The sequence below is a fragment of the Pteropus medius genome, unplaced genomic scaffold, assembly GCF_902729225.1.
Source record: "Pteropus medius unplaced genomic scaffold, Ma_sr-lr_union100, whole genome shotgun sequence".
NCBI classification, from domain to species: domain Eukaryota; kingdom Metazoa; phylum Chordata; class Mammalia; order Chiroptera; family Pteropodidae; genus Pteropus; species Pteropus medius.
Window position 1 is genome coordinate 2,415,801 of NW_024342257.1, and position 27,956 is coordinate 2,443,756.

At 38.5% G+C, this 27,956-nt stretch overlaps 1 protein-coding gene across 2 annotated transcripts in view; it reads right to left on the bottom strand.

Annotated features, from left to right (window-relative positions):
• Positions 1-9,763: 9,763 nt before the first annotated feature.
• The window catches only part of DIAPH2 (diaphanous related formin 2), a 939,022-nt gene continuing 920,829 nt past the window's right edge, over positions 9,764-27,956 (bottom strand). The window contains exon 28 of one of the 2 annotated variants that reach the window (XM_039859137.1): positions 9,764-9,807. In XM_039859137.1, coding sequence (XP_039715071.1) covers positions 9,779-9,807 — 29 coding nt within the window. In that variant the 3' untranslated portion in view covers positions 9,764-9,778. Of the gene's footprint in view, positions 9,808-27,448; positions 27,472-27,956 lie in introns of those variants that run through there. The other variant, XM_039859172.1, reaches the window with a different exon arrangement.

Here is a 27,956-nt window from a genome sequence, read left to right on the forward strand (position 1 = left end):
GATAGTTTTTTAGGGAATGATTTGGATCTGATAAATATCAAAAATCTTTCAGGAAGACAGCTATAAAACATTCTCTGAGATTCAGGGAAGCATGAATAGAATAGTGAAATGATTCACATTCCTTCAACAAGCTTTTGATAAGTAATTTAAGATGCCAAGCACTGTGCTAGGCATTGGCAGTATGGCATTGAGCAAAGCAGTCTCCAGTCTCACAAAATAACTTTAAATTCCCTCTATTAAAATCAGTTACATTTAGCAGAAAAAAATAGGACCTGCGTTATGGGATAAATTGTGCATCCCCATCTCCAAATTCATATTTTGAAATCCTAATCCCCAGCACTACAGGTTGTGACTGTATTTAAAGACTTTTAAAGAAGTAATTAAGATAAAATTAGGCCATATGGATAGGCCCTAATATAATATGATTAATGTCCTTATAAGAGTAAGAAAAAGAGATTAGGATACAGACATGTGTGCATACATAGGAAAGACCACGTGAGGGCACAGTGAGAAGGTACCATCTGCAAACCAAGAGAGAGGCCTCAGAAGAAACCAAACCTTGATCTTGCACTCTAGCTTCCAGAGCTATGAGAAAACCAACTTCTGTTGTTTAAGCCATTCAGTCTGTAATATTTTGTTATGGTAGGCCTAGCAAACTGTAGGGAATGGGAGCTATTGAATAATTTTGAGAAAGAGAATGATATAGGCAGCTTTACATTTTAGATAAACCAGTCTGGTTGTGATATAGAGAAGGGATTTGGCACATAGAAATACTGAAAGCAGGCTGATCAGTTAGAAGATGTTTACTGTAGTGCAAGTAAGCTATGAAAAAATCCTGAGTTCATGCACTCCTAATAAGAATAAAAGGTAGAGGGAGGTTTTGGAGCCATGTAGAATGTAGATACATAAGTTAAAGATAGCTGGAAGGAAAGAAATGACCTCAGAAAAGGATCTATTAACTTATGAGGGCTTCAGAGTACCTTATTCTCACTATCCTGTTTCAGTCATAAGGAAGAGAATCACTGCTGCTTGGCCCTACTCTAATTTCTATGATATGGATACATATGAATCTCACATCAGTTTTTAAATTACATGGCCTCATGTTTTTCAAATGCTTCTATGAAATCCAGATGGCAACCAAATAACATTGATTAAATGATCTACAGTTAGGATGACCATATATCCCATTTTGCTAAGAGATAGACCCTATTTATTCCTGATCTCCAAGCATAATTATTATAGTGTATTAATAATAGCACCTCCTTTTGTTCTCAAAAGTGCTTTAGTTTGGATGGTAAATTTTATGGTCACCTTAACTTATAATAGCTTCCTAATTTGACTATTCTTCAGAGGGGAAAAAAAATGAACTAAAAAATATCAATAAACTTATCTTTTGCATAAAAATCAAGAGAGATCTGTTCATCTACAAAGGCCTATAAAAATAAAACAGAATGGAAAGCTAGATAAAATGAACATAAATGAAACCATTTAATGACATATAATAGACTCGATTAATGGACTTGATCCTCAAATAATTATTAAGTTCTTCCCATTTACTTTTTCTACCTTTTTATTAAATTTTGTGTAAAATTTAAAGTCTTACTTTCTCTTGTTATTTAAAAATTTCAACAGCATGCCCTAAGGCCTCGAAGAGAATTAGGAGGTTCTAACTGGTTGCCAGGTCTCTGACTGTTCCCCTTTCAAAAGTGATCCTTCATCCTGTCTTCTGTAATCCTGTGAAAAGCCAAAGCAAGCTTGTTCAGTAGGACTCTTTCTGAAATATCAAGAATTCTGCACTAAATCATCACCTCGTTCATGCTAGGTCCACGTAGGACAGACAGAAGAGAAAGAAGCATAGCAACTTTGTTTTGTGGCACAGTGTTCTGTCACGTCAGGATTGATTTTTGATACACTCCCAAACCCTGTTTTCACAGTCTGACCATAAAGTTAAAATACAATTCTGGCCTGTATAAACCAATATAAAAGTGACGGACAAATAGAGTACCAAGACAAAGAAGATCGGAAGAAAACTAAAACCATATTTTATTATTTCTACCCATCTTATTTCCATAAAGAACTAAGACAATAAAATAAATAAGCAGTTTTAATGAATTACAACTACTGTTAGCAATAATCAAAAGAGGAGTAGCCATACATTGCCTTTTTTGTTTATTTGTTTTTACTTCTGTTGCTAGATCTATAGTTTTAAAATAAGAGTCCTGCAAACTCTTCCCAGGTTCATCAGCTTGAATAAGATACTAACTCAAAAGATTAATACTTGGCTCTTCTATCTCTGTAACAGTCTGATGCCTTCAAGCTTTCTAAAATGAAACTGAATTTGAATAAGGATAGCACTCCTGAGGTCTGTAAATTGTCAGTTCTCAAAAGGTTCCTTCTCTGTATTCTATATTCTCTTTCCAAAGCCTTTATGACAGATAATTTAGAACCAATTCTAAGTATAAGATGTAACATGCATGTCAAAAGTTTTCTTTTTAAAGGGACTGATGCGCTCCTCAATTCCATTAAATCTAAAAGATATCTACATAAACTTTATCCATAGAAGGTATTTTGATATTGTCAGCATGGACATTTGCAGAGGTAATGAAAAGGGCTTCCTTCAGCATCCCTTAACCTCAGCAGGGCCCAGAAGATGTCCTAAACCAGTTACTACCACCGTCTGTTCTATTATTTATTACATTTATCTATTTTTGTATCTCTCCTCCTACACTCCATGAACTGCTTGAGGGTAGGATTATTTTCCATTCATCTTTGTTTCTCTGGCACCTAGCATCAAAGAAATTCAGTAAATTATTGTTGAATAAATGAATAGGATCTTATTTTAATTTTGTTAGATGCCATATATAAAACTTAACACTGTGCCTCTTACGTAGTAAATTTTCAATAAATGTTAACTGTCATTTGCTATAATGGGGTCAGATGGAGCTGTGCTAAAGCAGATTCCTATTGGCTATTAAATTTTCAGGAATTTGGCAAGCCTGATGTTAAATTATTGGTAGTTAGAAATAGCCCATGGTGAGAGTACTCACACCACGGAAATTGGCAAATGCAAAAATTCTGCGCACAGCACCACCTCCCCTAACCCCCACCACCAAAGCCAGCTGTTGGACATTTAACAGCTCACCAACTGAAGTCAGATAACATACTATCCTGGGACTTGAATCCCTCTAAATGTTTCAATGTGCAAATATCATAAAGTGTACATGTTATGTGTGTTAGATTTAAGAGAGAAGAAAAAAAGGAAAAGAAAAGGGGAGCAAATGGGGAAAGGCTGTTGTCCTCATATAATAGTCATTGTGAGCATTTATGACACAGTCTTCCTAGTGGACTTAATTTCAGCCAACAAGAAAGAATTGGCTGATGATGTAAAGAATGACAATTGAATGCCAACCATTAGTATCCCTCAGAAAAAAACTTCACAAGTTATGACATTGACAATATAAAGGTTTTCTGTTTAAGTTCCCCATGATGAAGTAGATTGTCTTGAAAATCTGTGAGTTCTTTGTGTAAATTAGGAGTGTTCACATTGAAGCTAGGTGAAAATCTGCAGAGATATTGTTGCAGAAAAGTTGCAAAAATCAGATCTGCAAGAAACCAAGCAGCACTTGGAGAGTTGGAGAACTCAGGTTTATTATGCCGGCAGTCCCAGAAGAGCTAGTGCTCTGAAGATCTGGACCAGGAGCTCAGTTGTAAAATTGCTTATATAGAACTTATTTGGCATGAGCTGATTGATTAATTTGTCTTCAGAGGGTTACAAAGCACGGGAGTTGCTATGGGCTTCAGGCAGTTATGAAGAGGGAGTTGCTAGAGGGTATAGGCAGTTACATTTGTTTCTTAGACAGAACAAACAAAGAGAAGATGAGTCTTTAGTTAATTTTGAGTAAGGCCTATGCATATCTACAGAAGCAGAACAAAGAGCTGATTAGCCTTTTTGAGTGAAAATTCCTCTTCAATATTACAGAGTGATTTCTCACTAGCCGATCCTCTAGTACAGGGGTCCCCAATCCCTAGGCCATAGACCAGTACTGGTCGGTGGCCTGTTAGTAACTGGGCCACACAGCAGGAGGTGAGCGGCAGGCAAGCAAGGGAAGCTTCATCTGTATTTGCAGCAGCTCCCCAGCGCTAGCATCGCTACCTCAGCTCCACCTCAGATCATCAGGCATTGGAGTCTCATGGGAGCATCCGATCCCTGGAGCCAAAAAAGTTAGGGACTCTAGCACCTTGCTTCTCAAAATCTAATCTGCAGAATTCTACAGACACACCCCAGACCTATTGAATCGGGATTTGAATTTTAATAAGAACATCCACTTATTCATATGGAAATTAAAGTTTAAGAAGGCTTTGCTCTACAGCACCTCTAAAGCCACACTTAACTCTAGTATTCTAGGCCTCTATCATGACTTGATGAAGACATACAATAATGCTTATAATATTTTTCAGGAAATAAAATGTCAGCATAAAATATCTCTACATTAAACTCCAGATACAAGTTCCAAAATAATCTCAACACACTTAATGATAGGCAAAACTCAGCAAGATGAAATTCAAAAGCCAAAGTATGAAATTTATGTTTAGACAAATTCCTAAAACCAGGGGATCAGGCAAATCCACAGGACGAAGGCCTACAAAAGCATTCAGGTGAATGACACACAGGCAATTTATTGCTTATTCTCCTGTCTCAGCTTCTGAGCTCTCTTCACTTGTTCTCATGGGTGTACATTATTTTGTGAATTTTCTGATGTCACTGCAGGAATATACAATGACTTCCTAAACGAGACCATTTAGTAAGACCCTTAGTTATGAAGGTAACCAAAGTTTTGTCACCCTGAAACTGCCATTTTGAAATATTGATTGTAAACTGTTTATTAAGAAACAAGACTCAGGAAGAATCTTTGACTCTTCCCCGCTTCCTGCCGAAGAGATTTCAATAGAAAAACCTGCTTCAGGAAGGAAATCTTAGCATGTCCACTTGAGCCTAATTTGAATTAAGAATGATAAATAGGAGGGCTTCAGGCAGGGGCCTGTTAACGAGATACCCCCTATGTCCCATTATTTCTGAGTTGCCTAGAAATAATTTGTCTACTTATGTGTTCTGCTTTTCCTCAACTACCTGTAAATCGCCCATTCTCACTTCTGAAATCTAAGACCTGTTCCCCTGCCTTTTCTCCTTTATCCAAAATGTCATATATACTCAATGTTTCCTCACTGTTTTTGGAATTTTCATGCTTATGTAAATTCCCCATGCACATATATTAAAACTTGATTTTCTCCTGTTAATCTGTCTCTGCTGATTTTTCAGTCCAGCTAGAAGAACTTATAAGGTGGGAGGAAAAGTATTTTTTTAGACCCCATAGTTACAACATCTGCTTCTTTTGGGCTCTCCTTTTCTACCATTAGGCCTAGAACAGAGCTCTTCACTAAGTGGGTGTCCAAGTAATGCTACTGACTGATACTAGTTATCAATAGCATTTTAGATAGTGCCTTTTCTTCTATACTTTTCAGTTACTGCAAAATCTGTGACATACAACAGAACAAATCCACAATATAAATTATTTATATTGGTAAATAGTATATATAATTTGAATTTTAGCAAATCAGTTAACAACTGATATATGGTTACAATCTCTGAATAATATCCTGCAACTACTATTTTCAGTTTAAACTTTATACTACAAACTATCAGTATTTTCCCAAAGTGATCAAGTTTATCGACCACTTCTGAGAATCCTTGCTTCTCTTCCTGATCTCTGTTGGGTAGAACAGAGTTGGTGAATTTTCTCTAAAGGGCCAGAGACAGTAAATATTTTAGGCATTATGTGTCATATAGCCTCTGTCGCGGCTACTTCAAAAGAGCCATAAAATAAGCAAGCCAATGAGAGAATAAGCATGGCTGTGCTCCACTAAAACTTTATCTACCAAAACAAGTAGGTCATAGTTTACTGACCCCAGCGTAGAAGATTCTATATCATAAGAAGCCAAGGTCTCCTCTTATATTTACTCCAGGTAAAAAATTACTCTAGTTCACATAGATTTGCCACCTTTTCAACACAGAAACCTGTAAAGATCTTCTTTATTTAATATAACTCAATGAATATGATCCAAACATGTGTATAGACAAATGCTGAAAATAAGAAAGGCACATCTACACAAATATGTCTTTTTTTCCCCATTCCCCCTTCTTTCTTCTTCAGTTCGTGTGTAAATGCAAAGTTGTGTTCTATTCTGCTTATCTTTCTCAATCTGACTCTGGAGGAATATTCACACACCAAAAATGCTTCTTTGAATCTAATAATGGAGATGAGCAGGCCCATGAGTCAAGATTGAGCTAAATTGCCTAAAGTAATCTAGATTGCAAAATATGAAGACATTTTTGCTTTATATCCTGTACCAGTTATGCCAGAGGAGTGACCATTTAGAGAAAGCAGCCTTGCCCTCTTGGGGGGCGGGGAACTAACTAATTCCCTCTAAATCTGTTTAGTTCCAAGTCTGTGATACTCTTTCCCATGACACTACTCATACCGACTTATTTAACCAATTTGAAGAGAATTAAGGGCTTGGTGGACACTTACAAAGGAGTTTCATGTGGTCCTATGAAAAACATGTTCTGGCAGCTTTGAGCAATACTATAATGAGTTAGAATGTCAGATAAAGGAAGCTGGAGATTGTATCGTATTTTGATTTGAAGCTGATATCAGAAAGGCCTTAAAGGTTCTGTTTCAATTTGCAAATTGAGATATACCAAAAGCCAAGAAAGACAAATAGTCTTCATCAATGCAGCATTTTTGCAAGTTTAATCCACAAGTTCAGAGTTTTTTTAACCCTTGTGGTGCTCGATATTGCTCTGCTCCTCCCAGAACACTATGCAATAAAAAGAAGCTGATCGATGAAGAGAGGCCTCCACTACATGTGAAAGGATAGCTATGGGGAATTAGAAAACCATTTTATTTTATGGTGAGTATAGCTAATATTTTTTCAATGTTTTCAATTCAGAATATTTACTCTGCTTAAAACTAAACAAGGAGTGGGGGGAAAAAAACCTTTATTTTAACTTTTGAAATTTTTAGAAACACTGATTTTTGGCTTTGCTCCTGAAGAGATGTAGGGATTAATTTATTTATTTGAGAAGAGAGACAGTACAGAGTCAGATAATCCAGCTGTTATAATTTTGAAGTAAGCATAAATGTTATTTAGAAGCATATTCACCTTGCTGTGTGCCTGCTAGTGAAAGATAGTAGTGAAATCCTCCACAGAGGCACCAATTGCAGTAATCTTAATGAACTGGAGCCTGAAAACTATCAAGGAATAGCCACAACTTCTGCAATATAAAAAGCAAGCAAGGGAGAAAACAATGATAAACAGGGAAAATGTTAATATTCAGTTTATTCTTTGCAAGACATGCATAAACTATCCCCTCGCTTCTCTCTGTAAACATATAAATGAATATGGGCTACTTCCCCTTTCTCTGAAACTGGATGTTGAAAAGGAGCTTCAATCTCATTGACTAATTCAAGCTGTTTCTTTAAATTGAATTTTTTTTAACATATGGGCACATAAACCAATCTATATGCAGAACAATTATTTGAACAGCATGCAAATAGTTTGAGATTACATGCTAGGTATCATACAAGTGAGTTTTCACAGTACAAAAGAATTAATTTCTTATTATGACACTTGAGATAACAATACTAAGGAATTTCAGCTCAACTTATTCCTCCTTCCAACTGCTATAGTTTTCTTAGTAGGAATATAACACCCTCCTTACTGTTTTTTTTTTCTCCAAAGAATTGCTCATGTCTACTTAAAAAAAATGGTTCATCAATCTTCTCATTCATTTAGTTATTCAACAAAAATTTATTGAGTAACTCTTATGTGTCTAGTACAATCAAACACTGAGAATAGAGAGATAAATATGGCATAAACCCTTTAAAAATTATATCTATAATAGGTATGACAGACATATAGAGAAACTAGTTATATCAAAAAAGAGAAAAAATGAAACACTCCCTAATTTGAGATTTATATTTCAATAGCAAAATCTCCTTTTCATCACTGTATCACACATTGACCTTGTGTTTTGATTTATTTATATGTATTACTGAGAAATTCTTCTTCTCAGTCATCTTTCTGGAAAAAAGAAAATTACTAAACCAGGGTCTACCATTGTATGTAGGGCACTGACCAGCAGGATGGTGCAGGTAGGAATGTGGAAGTGATCTGATGGAACCTGTTAGCAATGATGTGTAAAGTTTGGAAAAAGCTGAGACCTGTAATAACTATGTATAGTGCCAGGTGGGTAATAAACTAATCGTAAATTATATAAATATGTAACTGTCAGCACCAAGCTGATCAAGAAGGAAAGGTTCAATGATGAGGCTCCCAGTTGGAAGAATACACAAGAGGTTGACATGAGAATGAAATGGCAGGCACCAACTTTATTGTGCGGAAAGTAGTTCTATTGCGGGGAGAACGATATGGCGGGCAATTCTCCTGCTCTCCTTCTTGTGCTCTCCTTCTGCTCTCCAGAGAACTGCGTGGGCTTTTTGTTATATGTCAGCGAACAATAGTGGTATTCAGCCACACATGCGTGATACAGTAAACTGAATTATGTTTACATATTTTAGGCATAGGCGCCCTACTACACTAATGTAACATTCTAAATCCGGGGTCCTATTCCTAGCCACGGGCCTGGATAACAGCTAGACCTTGAATTCAGCTGGGCCTGGCACTCACACTCCACCTCTACAAGATCACAATGCAGGATCTGGACCAGAGGGCAACACTTTGGGCCCACAATCCACTTTTCATTCTTGGAGTGGCTTAGTCCCGCGGGGTGTCTCCTCCGAGGTATTCTTTACCCACTGTCTCTCTGGGTGCTGCTCAGCACACCAGGGACATTGTAACACAGTAACTTGTGCTTGTGCCCGCATCAACGATAATCCCCATCCTATTCCATGGTACGAACTCTCTGTGTACCAGGCATTGTCAGGGATGGGAGTCTGACCCTCTACATAATGACTCGGTATCTCTCCCATCTCAGCAGGCTCCACCAGGATCTCTGCTTGGAACTGGACTCATCCCAATAGGAGGTGCAGGTTACTGGACAGGGGGCTTGCAGAGAACTGCACCCGCTGCTCCAGGTAAGCCCCCCATTTTGTCAGTGTAGGGATCTGTGCAATTCCCGTACAAGGAGTCTTCCTTTAAGACTGCAGCCACCCCTCCATGGGTTATGAGATTTTGGCCGATGATGGCCTCACTGGCCAGCAGGGCTGCATATCAGAGAATACTACGCTTCTGCACTTATCAAAGAATACGGCCCTTCTGTGCTTTTCCACAATTGGGATCTGAAGCTTATCAGTACCTTCTGGGACTTGTGCTTCTGTCACAAACCTCATCCAAACCCTGTATCATCTACCTGCACCATAAGCAAGAATGGGAGGGCTGGATCTACTACGTATAGAGTTTGGGCTTGTGCTACAGCTTGCTTTGTAGTCAGCCTTAAAGGCCTCTTCAACCTCGAGGGTCCAATCCCATTGTGCGTCCTGTCACATTAGATGGTGCAGGGGTCAAAATCGCAGCAGTCCCAAATAGATTTGGAGCTGCTTCACAGTCTCAGGTCTGGGATATGCCTGTATCTTATCAATCACTACCTCTGACATTACTTTTATCTTACCTGATCAAACAACTTCCAAGAATTTGACAGAGAACCCAGGTCCTGGACCTTGTCTTCATTGACTGCCCAATCCCAGTCAGCAAGAGCTTCTCACAGGCTGGTCACCACTGCTTTTAGTTCTGTAAGAGAATCAGAGGTTAGCATTATATCATCAATGTAATGATACAAGTACACTGTGGGCGGTCATTTCCACATTGCTAACTCTTGAGCAATGAGACCATGGCACAGGGTAGGGTTAGAGAAAAAGGCATTTGCCAAGTACATAAAGGTATCATCCAAGTTCACGTGACAACCGGTCCATGATGTACATGACGTTCAGCACGGCAGCATGCAGGGGCAGTATAACCTTATTCGGCTCCCGATAGTCAATCGTCATGAGCCAGGAGCCGTCAGGCTTCTTCACTGGCCACAGGTCAACTGGCTCCCCTGCCAAACAGGTACCCCAGCCTGATTCCTAATCAGGGAGATAATTGGCCAGCCGTACCTCATGGGTTGTGTCTTTCCCAGAAATAGGAGAGAATTGCTGGTCAAGGTGTACCTGATTCCACAGCACCAGCAGCACTTCATTAGGTTGCTGTTCAATATTTCTGCAGTAGCCCCTGCCACAAGAAGATCAAACCTCATTTGCCTGCGGCTCACTCTCACACCCAAAGGGACTGGGCACTGCTCCACTCTGGCCATTTGGCCACACCTCCATCCATGCACTGGCTGGTCTGGGAGTGCTGCGAGCAGTAGGGCGCGCACTTGGGTGGAACACTCCTTGTGTTTCACTTCCACATCCCCCAACCTAGCCATAGCGGACGTCATTTCATGAATCTGCCTATATATGTAAGGAGTCAGCAGTGCTGCCATGGTGCCAAAAGTACTGGCCTGGCCAGAAGTCAAAATCAAGTCCTTCATATGGGTTGTAAATACCTCTTCATCGGGGCTAATGTACTGGGCATGAAATATCATCTGTAACATGCCCATTTCACGAATTATCTGGACCAGATCTAACTATGTGGTCCATCTGCTCACTGTCACTGGAAGCTCCTCCGAGTTGGCCCACACTGTCGTGCAGTAGACATGAGCCAGTTAATCAGGGAGTGATTGCCTGCACCCCGCGCCTTACGCATCACATTCTGGAGGCACTTCCTGAGGGACGGTGTCATCGTTATGGAGGCCAGCTGAGCCATCTCTTCCAGAGATAATTCGGTCCCTTCGGCCCTGTCATCCCACAGCCGAAGCAGCCACCCCGGAACCGTTTCCCCGGCTCTCTGCTATACCTGTTTCTTCAGGTCCCGGAGTTTTGTGGGGGTGTACCGGATCAAGGTGGTTTACTTTTTAACCTGGGGGGCGCCGTCAGCTTGTCCCCCTGGGGCCAATGGCCGTTCCACTTCAACTTGCTGCTCTATCACCAGCCGCATCTGCTGTGGTACCACCGGTGGGCTCCCAGACCGGGACAATAGCAGCGACCCATCAGGACTCTGCAGCATACATTCTGCTGCCACCAGTCACTTTTCCAGCACTTCTTCCTGGTGTTTGCAGCTGCTGCATCTGCTGAGCCTGATCCTGAACCTCCAGGCTGGCCTGCTGCAGCACCGCCAGGAACATCCAGGCCACCCGACCTGCTGCCTCCCGGTGAGCAGTCGGGACATTTGGCTCCAGCATCTCTAGAGCTTTCTGGATGTCTTCCAGACATGGTTTCACTCCATCTCCAGTCCTCCGTGGGCGTTCACGTAGCCAGATACATGGCCATGGGATAATATTGGAAGGCGGAGGGCCACATGTCCTCCACCCGGGTTTCCTCCACCCAGGAACCATCCAGAGTGCTAGGGACCGTACACACCTTATCCTGCAGACTACGCCAAGTGTCAGCGTCGAGTTGATTGAGAAGGGAAGGTTTGATGGTGAAACACCCAGTTGGAAGAATGCACAAAAGATATACATGAGAATGAAATGGCAGGCACCGACTTTATTGTGCGGAGTGCAGTTCTATTGAGGGAAGTGTAGTTCTATTGGGGGGAGCACGGTATTGCACGCACTTCTCCCGCTCCCCTTCTTGTGCTCCCCTTCTGCTCTCCAGAGAACTGCATGGGCTTTTTGTTATATGTCAGAGAATAATAATGGCATTCAGCCACACATGTGTGATACAATAAGCTGAATTATGTTTACATATTTTAGGCACAGGCACCCTACTACACTAATGTAACATTCTAAATTCGGGGTCCTATTCCTAGCTGTGAGCCTGGATCATAGCCATTCCTTGGACCAGCCAGACCTTGGATTCAGCCAGGCCTGATACTCACAGTAACTGATGCAGTGCAGGGCAAATTTCTCCAAGGGAGGAGAGACCAAGCCCTGTACTGAGAGAAGTAAAGGGTCCTTTACTGGAGAGTGTAGAAAGAATTCAACACACACACCAAAGTTAGAGTCAAAAGGAAAGTTTAGTAGAAAAGGGGTAAAACTCTGCAGATAGAGTGTGGTCTCCTCTCAGAGGCAAAGAATGAGAGGGACAGTGAGTGAGAGACAGAATAAAGGCACTGAGAGGGACCCAGAGTGTTCAGGGAACTCAGTTTATATGGCATTCTTTAGTTCCCATTTCCTTTGATATGGACATACAGTGAGGAAGGGGGGAAGTATGTAGTTAAAAGGTAAGAATGTGTAGAGTAAAAGGCCTGCTGACAGTTCCCAGCCTTTAATCCTTAGGTTCCCCCATGGTTTTAGCCATAGGGAATGACTCTTGATTCCTGTTTTCCTTTCACAGGTGTGGAGAATGAGTTGTTAGTAAGACAGCAGAAATCTTCCTTTGTTCTGAAGGTGTCTTTCTGGCCTGGCTGAAGAGCTGATCAACACATGGCAGTATCTGATTGTAACTTGATTAACAATTTTAATTCTCTTGCCTCCTCCCTGCATTATAACCACTATGCTATACACCTGAAATTAATATAAAATAATGTTGACTAAAATATATATATATATATATATATATAAGAAAATAAATAAATAAAAATTTAAAAAAGATAAGTGCTAAAAAAAAAGCTGAGTCCTGAGATTTGTATATGGTATATTTATCGGTGCACAGTGAGGGTTTCAGTTGCTGATTCTTCCCCAGCTCAATCGCCTATGCTTTTGCTGATGTGTATAGCCAATGAGGGGAAGAGAAGACAAGAAAAAAGAAAACCTCTTTAAATATTAAGAGATTTTATGGTCTAATAAATGAGTGCTATACAACAAGTATGCATTGATTAGGCATCTGTTCTGATTGCTCACTCATTTAATATCACCCCAAGTCTAGGTACTAAACTTACTATATAAAGTGCACAGAAATTTAAAAGAGAATATATATACATACAGTGGAATATTATTCAGCCTTTAAAAAGAAGGAAATCCTGCCACATGTGACAGCATGGATGACATGGAAGACCTCATGTTAAGTTAAATAAGCCAGACACAGAAGTACAAATACTGCATGATTCCACTTATACTAGGTATCTAAAATAGTCAAATTCATAGAAACAGAAAGGTCACTAGGAGCAGGCGGTGGGGGTGAAGGAAGAGCTACTGTTAAATGGGTATAAAGGTTCAGCTATACAAGATGAATAAGTTCTAGAGACCTGATGTAAAACATTTGAACCTATAGAGAACAGTACTGTATTGTGTACTTAAAAGTTTGTTAACAGGATAGATCTGTTAACAGGATAGGTGTTCTTACTGCAATTAAAATTTAAAAAAAAGGAAATTTAAAATTTTGAGAACTGCTCCCCCTAAAAAATAAGATAATTTGACTTTCAGAAATTTTATCACCTTTGAGACTCAATCAGGGAAGAGTCAGCTCCAGAGATGTGTCTTTAAAGGTTAAATAGAAGGTAGGTTTGCAAAGGGAGGACTGGGGGCATTCCAGGCACAGAGCATAGACTCATTAATAAGAAACATCATAATGAGTGTGAGCAAAAGTACAAATATCTGAGTGTGGATGAAGAGCAGTAGGAAACAAGACCAGAAATGGCCATAGGTTGCAAATTATAGCTTGTCTTATATAATATTGATGCAGGACAGGGCAAATTCCCCCAAGTTGGGGAACCTCAAGCCCGGCACCAAGAGTTTTGGGCTCAGTGCAAGAAAAAATTGAAACACACACCAGAGTTAGAGTCAAAAAAAAAAAAAGTTTATTAGAGAAGGTTGACCCTGCCTGACCATTTCTTGCTCGAACGAATTAGTTCCTGACTGCACTCCCCTCCCCTTCCCAGGACTCTCGAGTTGATGCAGTAGTCCAAAAACCTGCTTAAACGATTAAGCCAGTTTCCTTATACTTTGGCAGCCAATCAATGTTCTCCTTTTGTTCTCCTTCCTTGTATGGAATATCTATAGCGGTGTAAGAATGCGGAAGTACAAGATTGTATAAAAGTGCCCGCTACGTTAAAATCAGGGCTTAGTCTTTGGATAAGAATCTGTTGAGCCGGTGCCAGCATCAATAAATGCTGCTCCCTGCTTATAGCCTTGGTGTCCAGTCTCTCTGTTCGAGAATCCCGCAAGAGTAATGCTCCATAGACAGAAAAAGCAAAGACAAGAGAAAGCAAAGACAAAAAGCCAAGACTAGAAAAAAAGCCACAAGTGTCAGGGAATCCAGTTTATATATCATTTGTAATATCTGTGAATTATAGTTTAAAGACTTTGTTTACCCATTTTCCTTTGATAATAAAGGCATACAGTGAAAAAGGATAAGAATATGTAGTATGAAAAGGCCTGCTGGCAATTCCCAGTCTTTGAGCAATAGGTTTCGCATGGTTTTAGCCATAGGGAATGCATGATTTTATTTTGTGTATGTCACAACTTTTTCTGTCTTCTCTTCACATTGTGGGTAAATGATTTGTTAGAATCTCAAGAACAATCTTCTTTTGTTTTTCAGGTTTCCTCCTTGTCTGGCTGTAGAGCTGATCAGTATATTGCAGTCTCTGAATATAGCTTAATTTAACATTTTTGTTCTCTTATCTCCTCCTTACATTAATACATCATGGAGTTTGAACTTTATCCTAAGAACCATGAGGAGCCATTTAAAGACTTAAGAAAGGCAAATTGAGGGTGTGGTCATCATGTGATCTAATTCGTATTTGCAAAGTTACTCTGGCAGCAGTGTAGAGAATGAATTCGATTGGGTAAAGGCAGAAAGGGAAGATAATTTTGAATACCTGAGAGCTGGAGTTTTCTTGAACTGGTACAGCAGAAGGGACAGGTTAAATGAGTTTTGAGAGGCCAATAAGGGATAAATGGACTAAAGGAAATTGGAGTTGTCAAGGTAGTGACCGTCTCACTATAGAAAAGAGCAGCTGAAATGGGATTGGGGAAGGAGTGAGGTGCAAACTTTGGAGATTATAACCAGAGAATAAACTCTTGGAGTTTAAAATTTCTTAGGTTGTGTGGTTCAAAATATGTGTGATATTGTGATTTATAATAAATATATATTTTGGTCTTCAATACAAGGTTTCTGGCTCATAGCTCTCAAAATCCTTGGCATTTACTAAGCAATAAGAGCAATAGGAGCATCCTTTGTTATATTTAGTGTTTTGTCTTCGATTCAGAGCTTGTTATTTATAACAAGTTTCTTTCCACAACAACTGAGTTTATGTTAACGAGGTAACTTTTTGAAATTCCCTAAAAATGTGGGGGAGAGCTGGTTGCTAGGGGAACCAATCATGATTAGAGGGTTGGAACTTTCCATCCCACCACTGATTTCTGGAAAAGGGAGAGACTTGAAAGTTGAATCAATCACCAATGGCTGATGATTTAATACATCATGTCTCTATAATGAAGCCTCCATGAAACTCCAAAAGGATGAAATTCAGGTAGTTTCCAGGTTGGTAAACCAGAACACACCCCATGTGCCACCATACAGAGCCACAAACTCCATGGAGACAGATGTCCCTGTGCTCAGGACCTCATTCTATATATCTCTTCATCTGGCTACTAATTCATATCCTTTAATATTCTTTGTAATAAACTGGTCATCTGGTGAGCAAACAGGTATCTTGAGTTCTGTGAATGGCTCTAGCAAATTAATTGAACCAAAGGAGGGAGTCATGGGAACCTCTGATCTATAGCCAGTTGGTCAGAAGCACAGGTGACAGCCTAGTATTGTGATTGGCATCTGAAGTGGGGCAATCTTTTGGAACTGAGCTGTGAATCTGTGAAATATGATGCTATCTTTGGGTAGATAATGTTAGAGTTGAGTGTAATTGTAGGACACCCAGCTAAAAACCATGGAAGTTGAATGCAGAAGTAGACATAGGAGCAAAGTTCAAAGCTGCAAGAGATTCACAGTCCTGATTGTGTATCAGATTCACCTGTGGTTTTAGAAGTTATAGAAGCTGGGGCCCCCATCCTGAGAGATTCTGATATGGAAGGTAGAATTCGGGCATATGCACTTAAAAAACAGACAAACAAACAAACAAACAAAAAACCTTTCACAAATGTTTCTAATGTGTAAGCTGAGTTAGGAAGCCCTGAGCTAGAATTAGATAGATTATCCATACAAACTCTGAATCTCTAGATGACAGGAAAATTTGTAAGGGTAGAAAACAGTCTTCACTGAATGTGAGGAAGTGAGTTGGAGAGTTAGAGTAAGCGACAGGAAGAGGAAATTGATTGTGGCATAGCAAGAGGGCAAGAAAGTCAAAGGAGCAGGGGTTTTTACTGGAGAGTGAATGATTTAACCAATCAGGGAGCAAAAGGTGAAGGTGTAAATCTCACCTCCCAACACTGACTTCCTTTAAACTGGTTCACATAGAACAAAGTTGTTTGCTCATCACCACTTCACCCTTGGCATTTCCAAGTTTCTACTTCACTTTATTCTGTGACGAAATGACTTTAAGGAATGCTCTCGTATTCTGAAGCTCTACTTTCCACTTTTCAGAGCTCATTGCCATATTTTAGGTACGTCATTCACTTTGAGATGACCATAGCTCCTGGAGGAATAAAGTGAATCCTGTGGACTTGAATCCAGAAATTTAAAAATATGTACTATTTTCTATAAGGTTCAGTAGCCACTTTACATACCTAGTTTTCAAGATATTTGTGTGAAAGAGTATTAGGATAAAATCTTATTAGATAATGTAAATTAGATAATTTTCAGAAAAATGGACTTATATAGAATATAATATGGAGTATTTGGACTAAAAGAAATTCCAAATGACTATCTCTAGTAGTCATACTAGTAGTAGTAATGAAGCATTACAGATAAATAAAGAGCATCAAGTCTTGTTCATTTAGTATATTTTATTATCTTTTAAATTGCTTTCATTATAAAAGCAACATAAGCTCCATGTAAACATATTGAATAATTCAGAGGTATCTAGAGTAAAAATAAATGTCCTCTTTCCATGGCACCACTTTCAGTGCCCCTCCTCTAGTGTGTATCTCTTTTCAGAAATGTCTCTATGCATGTATAAAAAGAGAAGTATATATACATAAATATATGTATTATGAATTTTTCTACAACTTCTCTTTCTGTTAGCAATATACCACAAATATTCTTCTATGCCAATACATAGGGATCAAACTCATTCTTTTTAGCATCTGATAGCATTTCATACTATGGACGCACAATGTTTTTAAACATATGACCCCTTATTTGGGTGCTCATTTTAAATTTCTTCCTTTTATAAAAATAATTCTTCCATTAACTTCCTTGTACACATATTTTTGTGTACATGTGTTAATATTTCTATAGTATATATTCCTAAAAGGATCAAAGGATATGAATATTTAAAATGTTAATAGAGAATGATGTCAGAAACATGGCAGAGTGAGAGACTTTGCCATATTTCTCTCCTTGAAACAACAACAAGCTGAATATCTAAAACTCAACAAAAAAAAACACCCAAACTGCACACCAGCATGTCTGAGTGTGAGATCTGCACATAAGAGGTACCACAGGTCAGAACCACAGGTCAGAACCCCAGGTGTTGGGTGGTGGAATAGTAAAAACAAAGAAGCTGCCTCTAGCAGCCAGAGCTCCCTAGGAGGAGTGGGTAGGAGAGAAGGCACTGCGAGTTCACTGAACAGCCTGCCTGGGAGAACTGGGAGCTCCATGTGGCTAGTGGCAGGGCCCAGTCAACAGGGCAGAAAGCAGAGAAGTGGGAATGACAGAGAAACAGGGATGGCAGAAAAACAGCAGTTGATTTTTACCTGCCATGGTTGCAAAAACAAGACTAAGCCACAGCCCGCATCTCCCAACCCAGAGGGCCCCTCCTCCCATATCCTCTGAAACCGAACACTGCAGAGCCCCAAAGGAATCTGAGCAAACGATACCAAAACTGTCACTAACTCTGACAGAGACTGAGAATGAAGGTAGTGAGTGTGATTAAACATATATAAGAAAAAGAAGGCATTATTAAGGCTTTATGTAAAACAGGGATCCAAGAGGTTTAGATGCCACCTACTCGCAAGCAAAAGAAAGGGGCTTTTTTTGCAACAGGCTAAAGAGAGACCTTTATATAATAAAGTCTCTTTTTGGAAAAAAAGCAGAATACATTTTCATTAATGCCCAGGAGGAGAAATAGTCCACTAACACCATGAACAAACAAAGTGACAAGGCATCTCAGAAAGGAAGAGAAAAATCTCCAGAAAATAAGCTTACAGACAGAAATATGCAACTTAAATGACAGAGAATTCGGATGGCACTTCTGAAAAAAACTCAATGAAATCTGAAGCGACTAATAGTAAAAATTTCAGAAACTGAAAAAACAACTAGATGGGCAGAATGAGTTCTTTAGCAAGGAGATTGAAACCCTCAAAAAGAACTGAATAGAAATTCGAGAGATAAAGAACATATCGCAAAAGTTGAAAAATGAAATAGCAGGCTTGGGATATAGAGTCAACCAAATGGAGGAAGGGATCAGTGATATCAAATACAGAAATCTAGAAATAAATTAAAAGGAAGAGGAGAGAAACCAAAGAATGAAGAATAATGAAAGAGAAATACAAGAACTAGCTGATACAATCAGGAGAGGAAACTTAAGAATAATGGGCATTACCGAAGGTGAGGAAAAGTGGCAGGGACTAGAAAGCATTTTCTGACAAATAGTGGGTGAGAATTTCCCAAATCTAAGGAATGAGCTGGAGCTTGGAATTCAAGAAGTTAACAGAGCACCCAATTATCTCAATCCAGAAAGGCCTTCTCCAAAACACATTGTATTAAAATTATAAAAAATCAATGACAGAATTCTCAGGGCAGCCAGAGAGAAGAAAATGGTTTTATAAAGGAACATCCATTAGATTATCATCAGACTTCTCAGCACAAACCTTATAAGCCAGAAAGGAGTGGAATCAAATATTCAAACTATTAAGTGAAAGGAACTACCAGCCTAGAATAATGTATCCAGCTAAGCTCTCCTTTAGATATGAAGGAGAAATAAAGACCTTTCCAGACATACAAAAATGGAGGGAATTCTCCACTACGAGGCCTGCATTACAGGAAATACTAAAAGAGGTCAGCTCACCTGAAACAAAATGACTATATATATATTTAGAAGTAAGGTAACTAGCAGGCAAATAGAAATAGATGAGAGCAACCCTTACTATGAACAGGGCATTATAAGCTTAAATAATAAGAAGAATCGCTCTAGCAAGGTAGTAATGAATGTCAGCATACATAGGGACAAATTGAGACAATGACTGAAAAGGGTAGGAATCAAAGGCACATGGAGAAGAAGGTGGACGAATGTATATATACATATATAACTATCCTTTATACTCATAATGGGAAGCACACGCCAAAGAAGTATATAACATAAAACAAGAAGGACCAGAGGGAAAACCCACAAAATCCAACCTAAATAAAGAAAACAGAAGCACAGGAAAAGGAAGCAATGGAAACACTGAGCTACCAGGAAGCAAAAGATAAAATGGCTATAAGAAGACCTTGTATTTCAATAATCGCCCTAAATGTAAATGGACTGAACTCACCAATAAAAAGGCACAGAGTTGCAGAGTGGACCAAAAAACAAAACCCAACCATATGCTCCCTCCAGGAGACATCTCAGCTCCAAAGACAAATATAGTTTCAAAGTGAAAGGGTAGAAAATGATATTGCAAGCAAATGGCATTTGGAGAAAAGCAGGAGTAGCAGTACTAGTATCAAACAAAATAGACTTCAAAATAAAAAAAGGTAAAGAAAGGTACTGAGGGACACTTAGTAATGATAAAAGGTATCATACACTAAGAAGGCATAACACTTCTTAATATCTATGCTCCCAATCAGCGAGCCCCAAAATATGTAAAACAATTACTAACAGAACTAAAGGGAGAAACAGACCAAAACACTATTGTAGTAGGGGACCTAAATACCCCACTGTCGGAAATGGACAGATCATCCAAACAGAAAATCAATAAGGAAATAATATCCTTAAATGACACATTAGATCAACTGGACATAATTGATATTTATAGAGCCTTTCATCCCAAAACAGCTGCTTATACATTCTTCTCTAGTGCACATGGAACTGTCTCAAGAATTGACCGCACACTGGGACACTGAGATAGCCTCAACAGGTATAAGAGGTTTGAAATCATTCCAACCATATTCTCTGTTCATAATGCTTTGAAACTGGAGATCAACTGTTAAAAGAAAACGGGAAAAACCACAAATACATGGAGATTAAACAGCATGCTACTGAAGAATAACTGGGTCAGAGAAGAAATAAAAAAGAGAGATTAAGAGATACATGGAAACAAATGATAATAATAGTACAACATATCAAAACTTTTGGGACATAGCAAAAATGGTCATAAGAGGAAAGTTCATATCTTTACAGGCCTATCTCCAAAAACAAGAACAAGCCCAAATAAACAAACTAATGCTTAATTTTAGAAAACTAGAAAAGAAAGTAGAAAAAAAAATAGCATAGATGATAGAGGCTCTGTTCATCCCTCTGGCGACCAAATTAAACTTGTGAGGGAAATAAGGAGCAGCAGCAAGGAAAAATCTCCTGGGATCTAGATGAACAAACCATACAACTGGGAGAAATCCAAGAAATCATCCTGCAATGGCAGAAGGTAGGACGAGGCAAGGATGTGGGGCTGCCTGGTTTCAAGCGGCTGGGACGGAGACTGTGGCAGCAGCAGTGGCAGCAGCAGACGCCTCTTAAAGGGGTGTGAATTTCCACGGTGACGGACCTGCTTGCTCTGAGCACCAGTGCCCATTGGGCTGCGCACAGGCAGCACCAGGGATTTACAGGGAGACATTGTCAAAGTGAAGGCCAAAGTGAGAGTCATTCTGTACAGAAGTACTGGCGGTATTCACTGTTCCCCATTGAGACATCCCTCCTCCCAGTGCATGGACACAGCACCGCCATAGTCCTGATGTCATCAAACTAGATAACAGAGGTCACTCCACCCAGAGGATTCCCTGAAATCCTGCCTCCCCTAACTCAAGGCCCCACCCAAGCCATATCCAGGTATATCCCCAGCGAATCACTTGCTCCTTGCAGAGCAATGCCTAGACTCACACTGGAGGCAGCTGGCCTCGGTTTCTGTTGTGGCCTTTTGAGGCAAATATAAGCACCACATCTGTAGATTGCTTGCTAAATCTTAACAGGTGGCCATGGACAGGTAGAGGCTTGTGCTAAGTTAGGCCTGTGGCTGAACCCCTCTCAGAACTGTGCCGCTGGACAGACAACTGCTTCACAAATCCACACTAATAAGACCAGGAGACTTAGGAGGTTTGCTTAGTACATAGAAACAGACACCGAAAGGCAGACAAAATGGGAAGACAAAGAAGCAGAAACCATATGAGAGAACAGAACAGAGATCCAGATATAATAGAGTCAAGTAATCTAACAGATGCAGAGTTCAAAACAGTTGTTATAAAGATGTTCGATGAACTTTTGGAAAGTGTAGAGAACTTCAACAAAGAGATAAACATAAAAATGGAAAATATAAAAGAGAACCAGTCTGAAATGAAGAACACATTTTATAAGATGAGAAGTATATTAAATGAAATAAACAAAAGACTAAACAAAGTGAATAAAGAAAAGGATCAAATACCCTATCTAGAGGACAGGAAAGCCAAGGACATGCAAGCAGAATGGCAAGAGATAAGATGCTAAGACTAAAAATATTTTAAGGAGCATATAGGACACTATTAAGGGTCTAAATATTTGTCTGATCGGTGTACCTGAAGAAAATCAAGATGTTGAACAGCTGTTTGAAGAAATAATGATAAAATCTTCCCTAACCTGGTGAAGGAAATGGACATAAAACCCCAGGAAGCTCAGAGAATTCCAAAAATCAGAGATCCAAAGAGGCACACACCAAGACACATCATAATCAAAATGCCAAAGGTTAAATAGAAAGAAAGTATATTAAAAGCAGCAAGAGAAAAACAGATAATTAGTTATAAGAGAAAACCCATAAGACTGGCAGCTGATTTCTCAAAAGAAACTATGCAGGGCAGAAGGACTTGACACAAAATATTGGACAGGATGAAGACCCAGAATCTACAAACAAGGATATTTTATCCTGCAAAGCTATCATTTAGCGTTGAAAGACAGATAAAGAGCTTCCCAGACCAAAAACAAACAAAAAAAAAGCTAAAGGAATTTATCACCACTAAGCCAGTATTACAGGAAATGTTGGAGGGACTTCTTTAAGAAGAAAAAATACAAAAGACTCACTTCAGATTAAAAGACACACACAGACTAAAAAGATGGGGAAGGAAAAAGATATTGCTTTGATAAACCTAGAAGGTATTTAAGTCAGACAGAGAAAAGTAAACACTTTATTATTTCACTTATATATGTAATCTATTGAATAAAAAGAACAAACTAATCAAAAAGACTCACAAATATAGTGGACAATTTGGTGATGGACAGAGGGAAGCGGGGTTCGGGGCCTGGGAGAATGAGATGAAAGGTTAAAGAAGTATAAATTAGTGGCTTATGGATGGTCACAGGGATGAGGAGCACAGCATAGGGAATGCAGTTAGCATTAATATGTTGGCCAGGTGGAAGGTCAGGGTAGGGAAGGAGCAATTGGGGATGATCGTTTTATGAACTATATAGATGTCTAACCAATGTATTGTATACTTGAAACTAATTAAAATAAATACATATTAAAAAAACTAGAAAAGGAAGAACAAATGTAGCCTAAAGTCAGCAGAAGGAAAGAAATAATCAAAATTAAAGCAGAAATAAATGAAATTGAAAACAAACAAAATAATAGAAAAAAATAAATGCAACAAATTGCCGGTTCTTGAGAAGGTTAATAAAATTGACAAACCCGTGGCTAGACTCACTAAAGAAAAGAGAGAAAGGACACAAATAAACAAAATCAGGAATGAAAGAGGGGAAATTACGACAGACACCACAGAAATACAAAGGATCATACAAGAATACTATGAAAAAGTATATAACGCCAAATGTTCTATTTAAGAAAGACTTTCTCACACTCTAGATTATTTTAAAGATAGATATATTTTTCTATTTTCTTTGAATATATTGTTGCAGGTTGAGTTCCCCAGTGTGCAGAATCTGAGACAGAATTTAGCTTTTCAGATATTTATTAGGAGATGCTCTTGGGACCAACACCCGTAGAAAATGGAGAGCGAGGAAGCAGAAATCATCATCAGAAGAAGCTAAGCTGCCATGCTGGGTCAATGACAATGTCAGCCTAACTCATGGGCAGCTCTGGGGCTAGAATAGCTGTTCAAAATTTTATTGAGTTGGGCTGAGATGGCCAGGCTTATATTTTCCTGCCTTTCATCAGTCACTGGTTGCGGGCTGCCCTGGGAAGAGATGTGACCCTTGTTGAGGCAGCTCTTTGCAGCTGAGGCAATTACTAAAGGGGCTGACATCTGAAGACTGTCTACTGACAGCACTCAGAAATTGGAACAGTAAGTTCTTCATTGAAGAGACATCTGGATAGTACTTCATAGTGTCTACCACATATATGTATAGTTTAGAGTCTTTAATCAATCTGGAATTTGTTTTTGTATATGATATGAGGTAGACAGATGTTCAGATTTTCTTATTCAAATTGATAGCCAATTCTTCTAAAATTTGCTTGATAGTCTTTCATTTCCCAGTAAATTTTAAGTCATTTTTTTAAAAAACTCAGTCAAAAATCTCATTAATTTTAAATCTACTTTTTTTGGTGTTTGTTATAACTCAGATACAATGTGGGAATTTCTTATTAAGTTAGAGAAAAAATAATTGTCTTAGTTCAGGCTACTATAACGAAGGGCCATAAACTGGGTGGTTTTTACCAAAAAAAAAAAAAATGTATTTCTAACAGTTCTAGAGGATGAAAGTCTGAGATCAAGGTGCTAGCACATGGTTAGGTTCTGGTTGTAGACTGTCTCTAACTTCTCATTGTATCTCCCCCACCCCCCATGGCAGAAAGAGAGAGGGCTCCTCTCTTCCTCCATGTGTAAGGACACTAATCTCATAATGAAAACTCAACCCTCATGACCTAATTACATTCTAAAGGCTCCACCTTCTAATACCATCCTATTGGGGGTTAGGATTTCAACATAAATTTTGTGGGAAGTAGATGAGAGTGAGGATATAAACATATAGTCCTTAACAATAATCAAAAAACAGAAGACTGTATCAAATCAAGGGCTATAGTAAAGAAGAATTCTCTCATTGAAATTTTTATTTGTCATTAAAGTCATAAATCATCAAAACCAGAAGGAACATCATATATACTTTCCAGTCTCTTCATTTCCCAGATGAGAAAACAAAGGTCTTAAAAGTGGTAGGGATAGATTAAGACCCAGAACATAAGAGTCTTGATTTCCAGAGCAGTGTTAACTCTTCTATACTTGGTTGGTTGCTTCTAATATATCATTTTATAATGTAGGCCCTTGAGGCTTTTTATTATTTTTATTAAAATATTTATTTAAATTTATTTATACTTTCTAATATGTCCTCTAGTTGAAAATAAGAAAACAGCATTTCTTTAATTTCTCTAATATAGACTCTTCACAAAGCTCAACTATCTTCTCTCATCCTCTAATCATTTGGAATTTGTGTAAAATTTTTTGTGCTGGTCCCACTGTCATAGAAACCACAGAGTAGCAAGTAGAAGGCAAACCAAAGGCAGGTGATACTATATTGGCTTGTAAGGATAATTGTGAGTTTACTGATAAAAATCAATTTTTATCAACTCACTTATACTCCATAATAAGGCCACTGTGACACTTATTGCTCAAGGCACATAAGTGAGAGCTAGTACATATTTGATTTTAATAAATGCTGTCTGTGGGAAGCCTGGACAGGAAAGAACAGATGTTGGAACCATATGATAATAGTGTGGCAGGGTAAAAAAAATCTGTGCCTTTATGTGGCACACCTGGTGTTTATGATACTTTTGTACCTTTTATAACTACAGCATCTGGCCCTTTGCTGCTGTTCTTTAATTTTCAAATAGCCAGGATCGTATGTCTCTTGCAGTGTAGATATGTCCATCAGAAGAAGAAAAAAAAAGCAATAAACATGTCATGAATTGAGAGACTACTGCCTCTCTACAAGGAACTTGTGTTAAAATTGTTAGTGAAATTTAAAAATATGAGAAAACATTTAGATCAGCCTCCCAGCTCTTAGGAGGCAAGAAGGAGTCTCTCAAGGATTGCTACATCATCCATCTTCACTGCCAGTTTTCCCAATATTTAAATTTATAATAAAGATAATTAATGAGGAATATCTAAAATACTTAGGGCACTATAGGCTCTAAGTTATGCTACTTACTTTCTATTTGATACAAGTGATGTAGGTTGAGGTAGACAGAAAGAATATAATTTGATGTAACTCAAATTTGGATTTTCTGTTTTTCTCTGAGCTTTAGCGGGTGTTCATGTGTCAAAAGATAACAAATATAAAATAGTTCATCTAAATTCTTAGTTATTCTAATGAGTAAATCAAATTAATATTATAACTCACCCAAAAGTTGATTTAAAAAAAAATCACTGGCACACACACACACACACACACACATAGCTTTGTACTAAAGTTCATTTAGTAACTCTTTAACTCTTCTGGGGTCTTCTGGACTAGAACTTGGAAGAAACTTCAGAGTAGTAAATAATATATGATTTCTATAGCAAGTCATACTTCCTGAAGGTGACATCAATTTTGGCAAGATACTTTTTTTCAGAAAAAACATCCTACTTGGGTTGTTGAGATGATGAACATGCTAGGGTTTGTCAGATGTCAAACTTATATTAAAATTTTCATGAATTAGATAGATTTCAGTGAGGAGGATATCTCTCAGGTAACAACCTGAAATCCCTAAATCTGGGATAGAAAATACTCAGTGTGGTAATGGCTCATGGATTTTTTCTCATTGAGTAGTAGCAACCTTCAACCTGGGGCCTCAGGAGCCCATTCCTAAGCATTTGGAGTTGGTTTATGGGATAAACAAGGAAATACAGACTGGGTACATGAAACAGGAAGGAAAAAGGACTAATTTAAGGATCCATTATCAGGCGGGTCACCACTATGAGTGCTCAATCATGTAGGACCACCTAATTTACCTCATTAAATCCAATCCAAGACCATCTATCTAAAAGGGAAAAGTATTTAAGCGTCAGCTCTGTTGCCCTTTGGCTAAAGGTTGCCTTACAGGGTTTTAACTGTCCCCATCCTGCTTCCGGGTTGCTCCTACTTGAATGCCAAATGCCTTCTTGGAACATCCCTTGGGAAGGAATCAGAGAAGCCCTGGGCCCAGAAGCGAGAGTCATTTGTGGCTAGCCAAAGACGAGGCACTGCCTGGTGGCCCCTTGCATTGAAACTGGTCAAAGCTTATTCGTCACTCAGATGTGACTGGGTAGGAGATGAAACCAGGGGATTTGAAGTAGTTCACAATAAATGTTCAATATATCCTATGCAGGGAATGCCAATGAGAAATTATTAAATTAACTCATATGGTAGCGACAAACAGAAGAGCAGTTTGGTTTTTACAGCTGTTATTTTTAAACTCCCTCACATAATTTAAACCTGAACTGTGAAAGTTTGCTCTCCTTTCAATTAGTATTAATGAAATAATGCCACTGAGACTGGTTACTATGATAAGCACCATGGAACTTATGAAAAATGGATTTTTTATTAGTGTTTTATCCTTATTAGCAAGGAGATTCCACAATCATGCCATTATACATAATTTCGAATAAACAGCTTCTCATAATTATGAAATATAGAGTTATGGAATCCAATTTAAATAATTCCACTAATTCTCTGAGGTTTTTAATCACATCTGTGATTTTTTTTCAAGACCAAAGATGATAGGTTTATTTTTCATGAAAGAAGACAATTTACTTATCAACAAAATCTTATCGTATCATAATTACTAACATGTCTATTTCACTTTCTGGCGTTGATTTTAAATATTTTGAAATTGCTATTACTTAACTTCGTGAATATGCTTCACAATACTTCTACTTAGCCTGTTTGCTAAAATTACCCAAGCATATTGCTGAAGTATTAAGAAAGCTGTGCAAGATTGAGAGGGGGAGTAGAGGAAGTTCATTTTGGAAGGCAGTGTGATTAATATCTGCCATTTATTGAATCCTCAAAATGTGCTAGTCACTGTGCTAAATAAATGCTGTGCATATATATCATGTCATTTAATACTCACCAAATAGGTGTCTTTATCCCCATTTCATAGATAAGGAAAGAGAAGCTCAGAGAATTTGAGTAGTATGTCCATGGTCACATTGTAGTAACTGGTTTACCCAAGATTCAAATGAATGTCTTTTATTTCAGCATTCCGGCTGTTATTCAGCAGTTTGCAGCCTTTGATTTAGATGTCTGAAATGGCAAGGGTACGATCTATAATTCTTGTATACTGAGTCCATTAGAAATTTGGTCTTTCGGTAAGTATAGCCAAGTGTCTGGAAAAATCTGTCAACTGCTCACTTCTTTGCAGATTAGAGCCGTGGATACTCTGTCCAATTTGGCTGCCAGGTACTGTCCTTTCCCTTTCAGCTACAGTCAGATCACATTGCTTGGCTTTCTTTTGGTATATTTCTAGAGCATTTCAGCAGCACATTATTCCCAAGGAAAGTAATGCATAAAACACAACCATATCTCTTCATCAGTTTTTCATCATCCTTACAGATGTTAATTTTGAGATTTTTAAATAAAGTTTCTAAATACTATATCTTCAATTGCACTAACAATTTGAAAGTTTTGATGTTTGAATGTCTTCACAGGAATAGTCCACATGGCCTCTCAATTCACTTTAAACCCACATCACTCGCATCCATGTTCTCAAATGTTAAATTAAACAATAT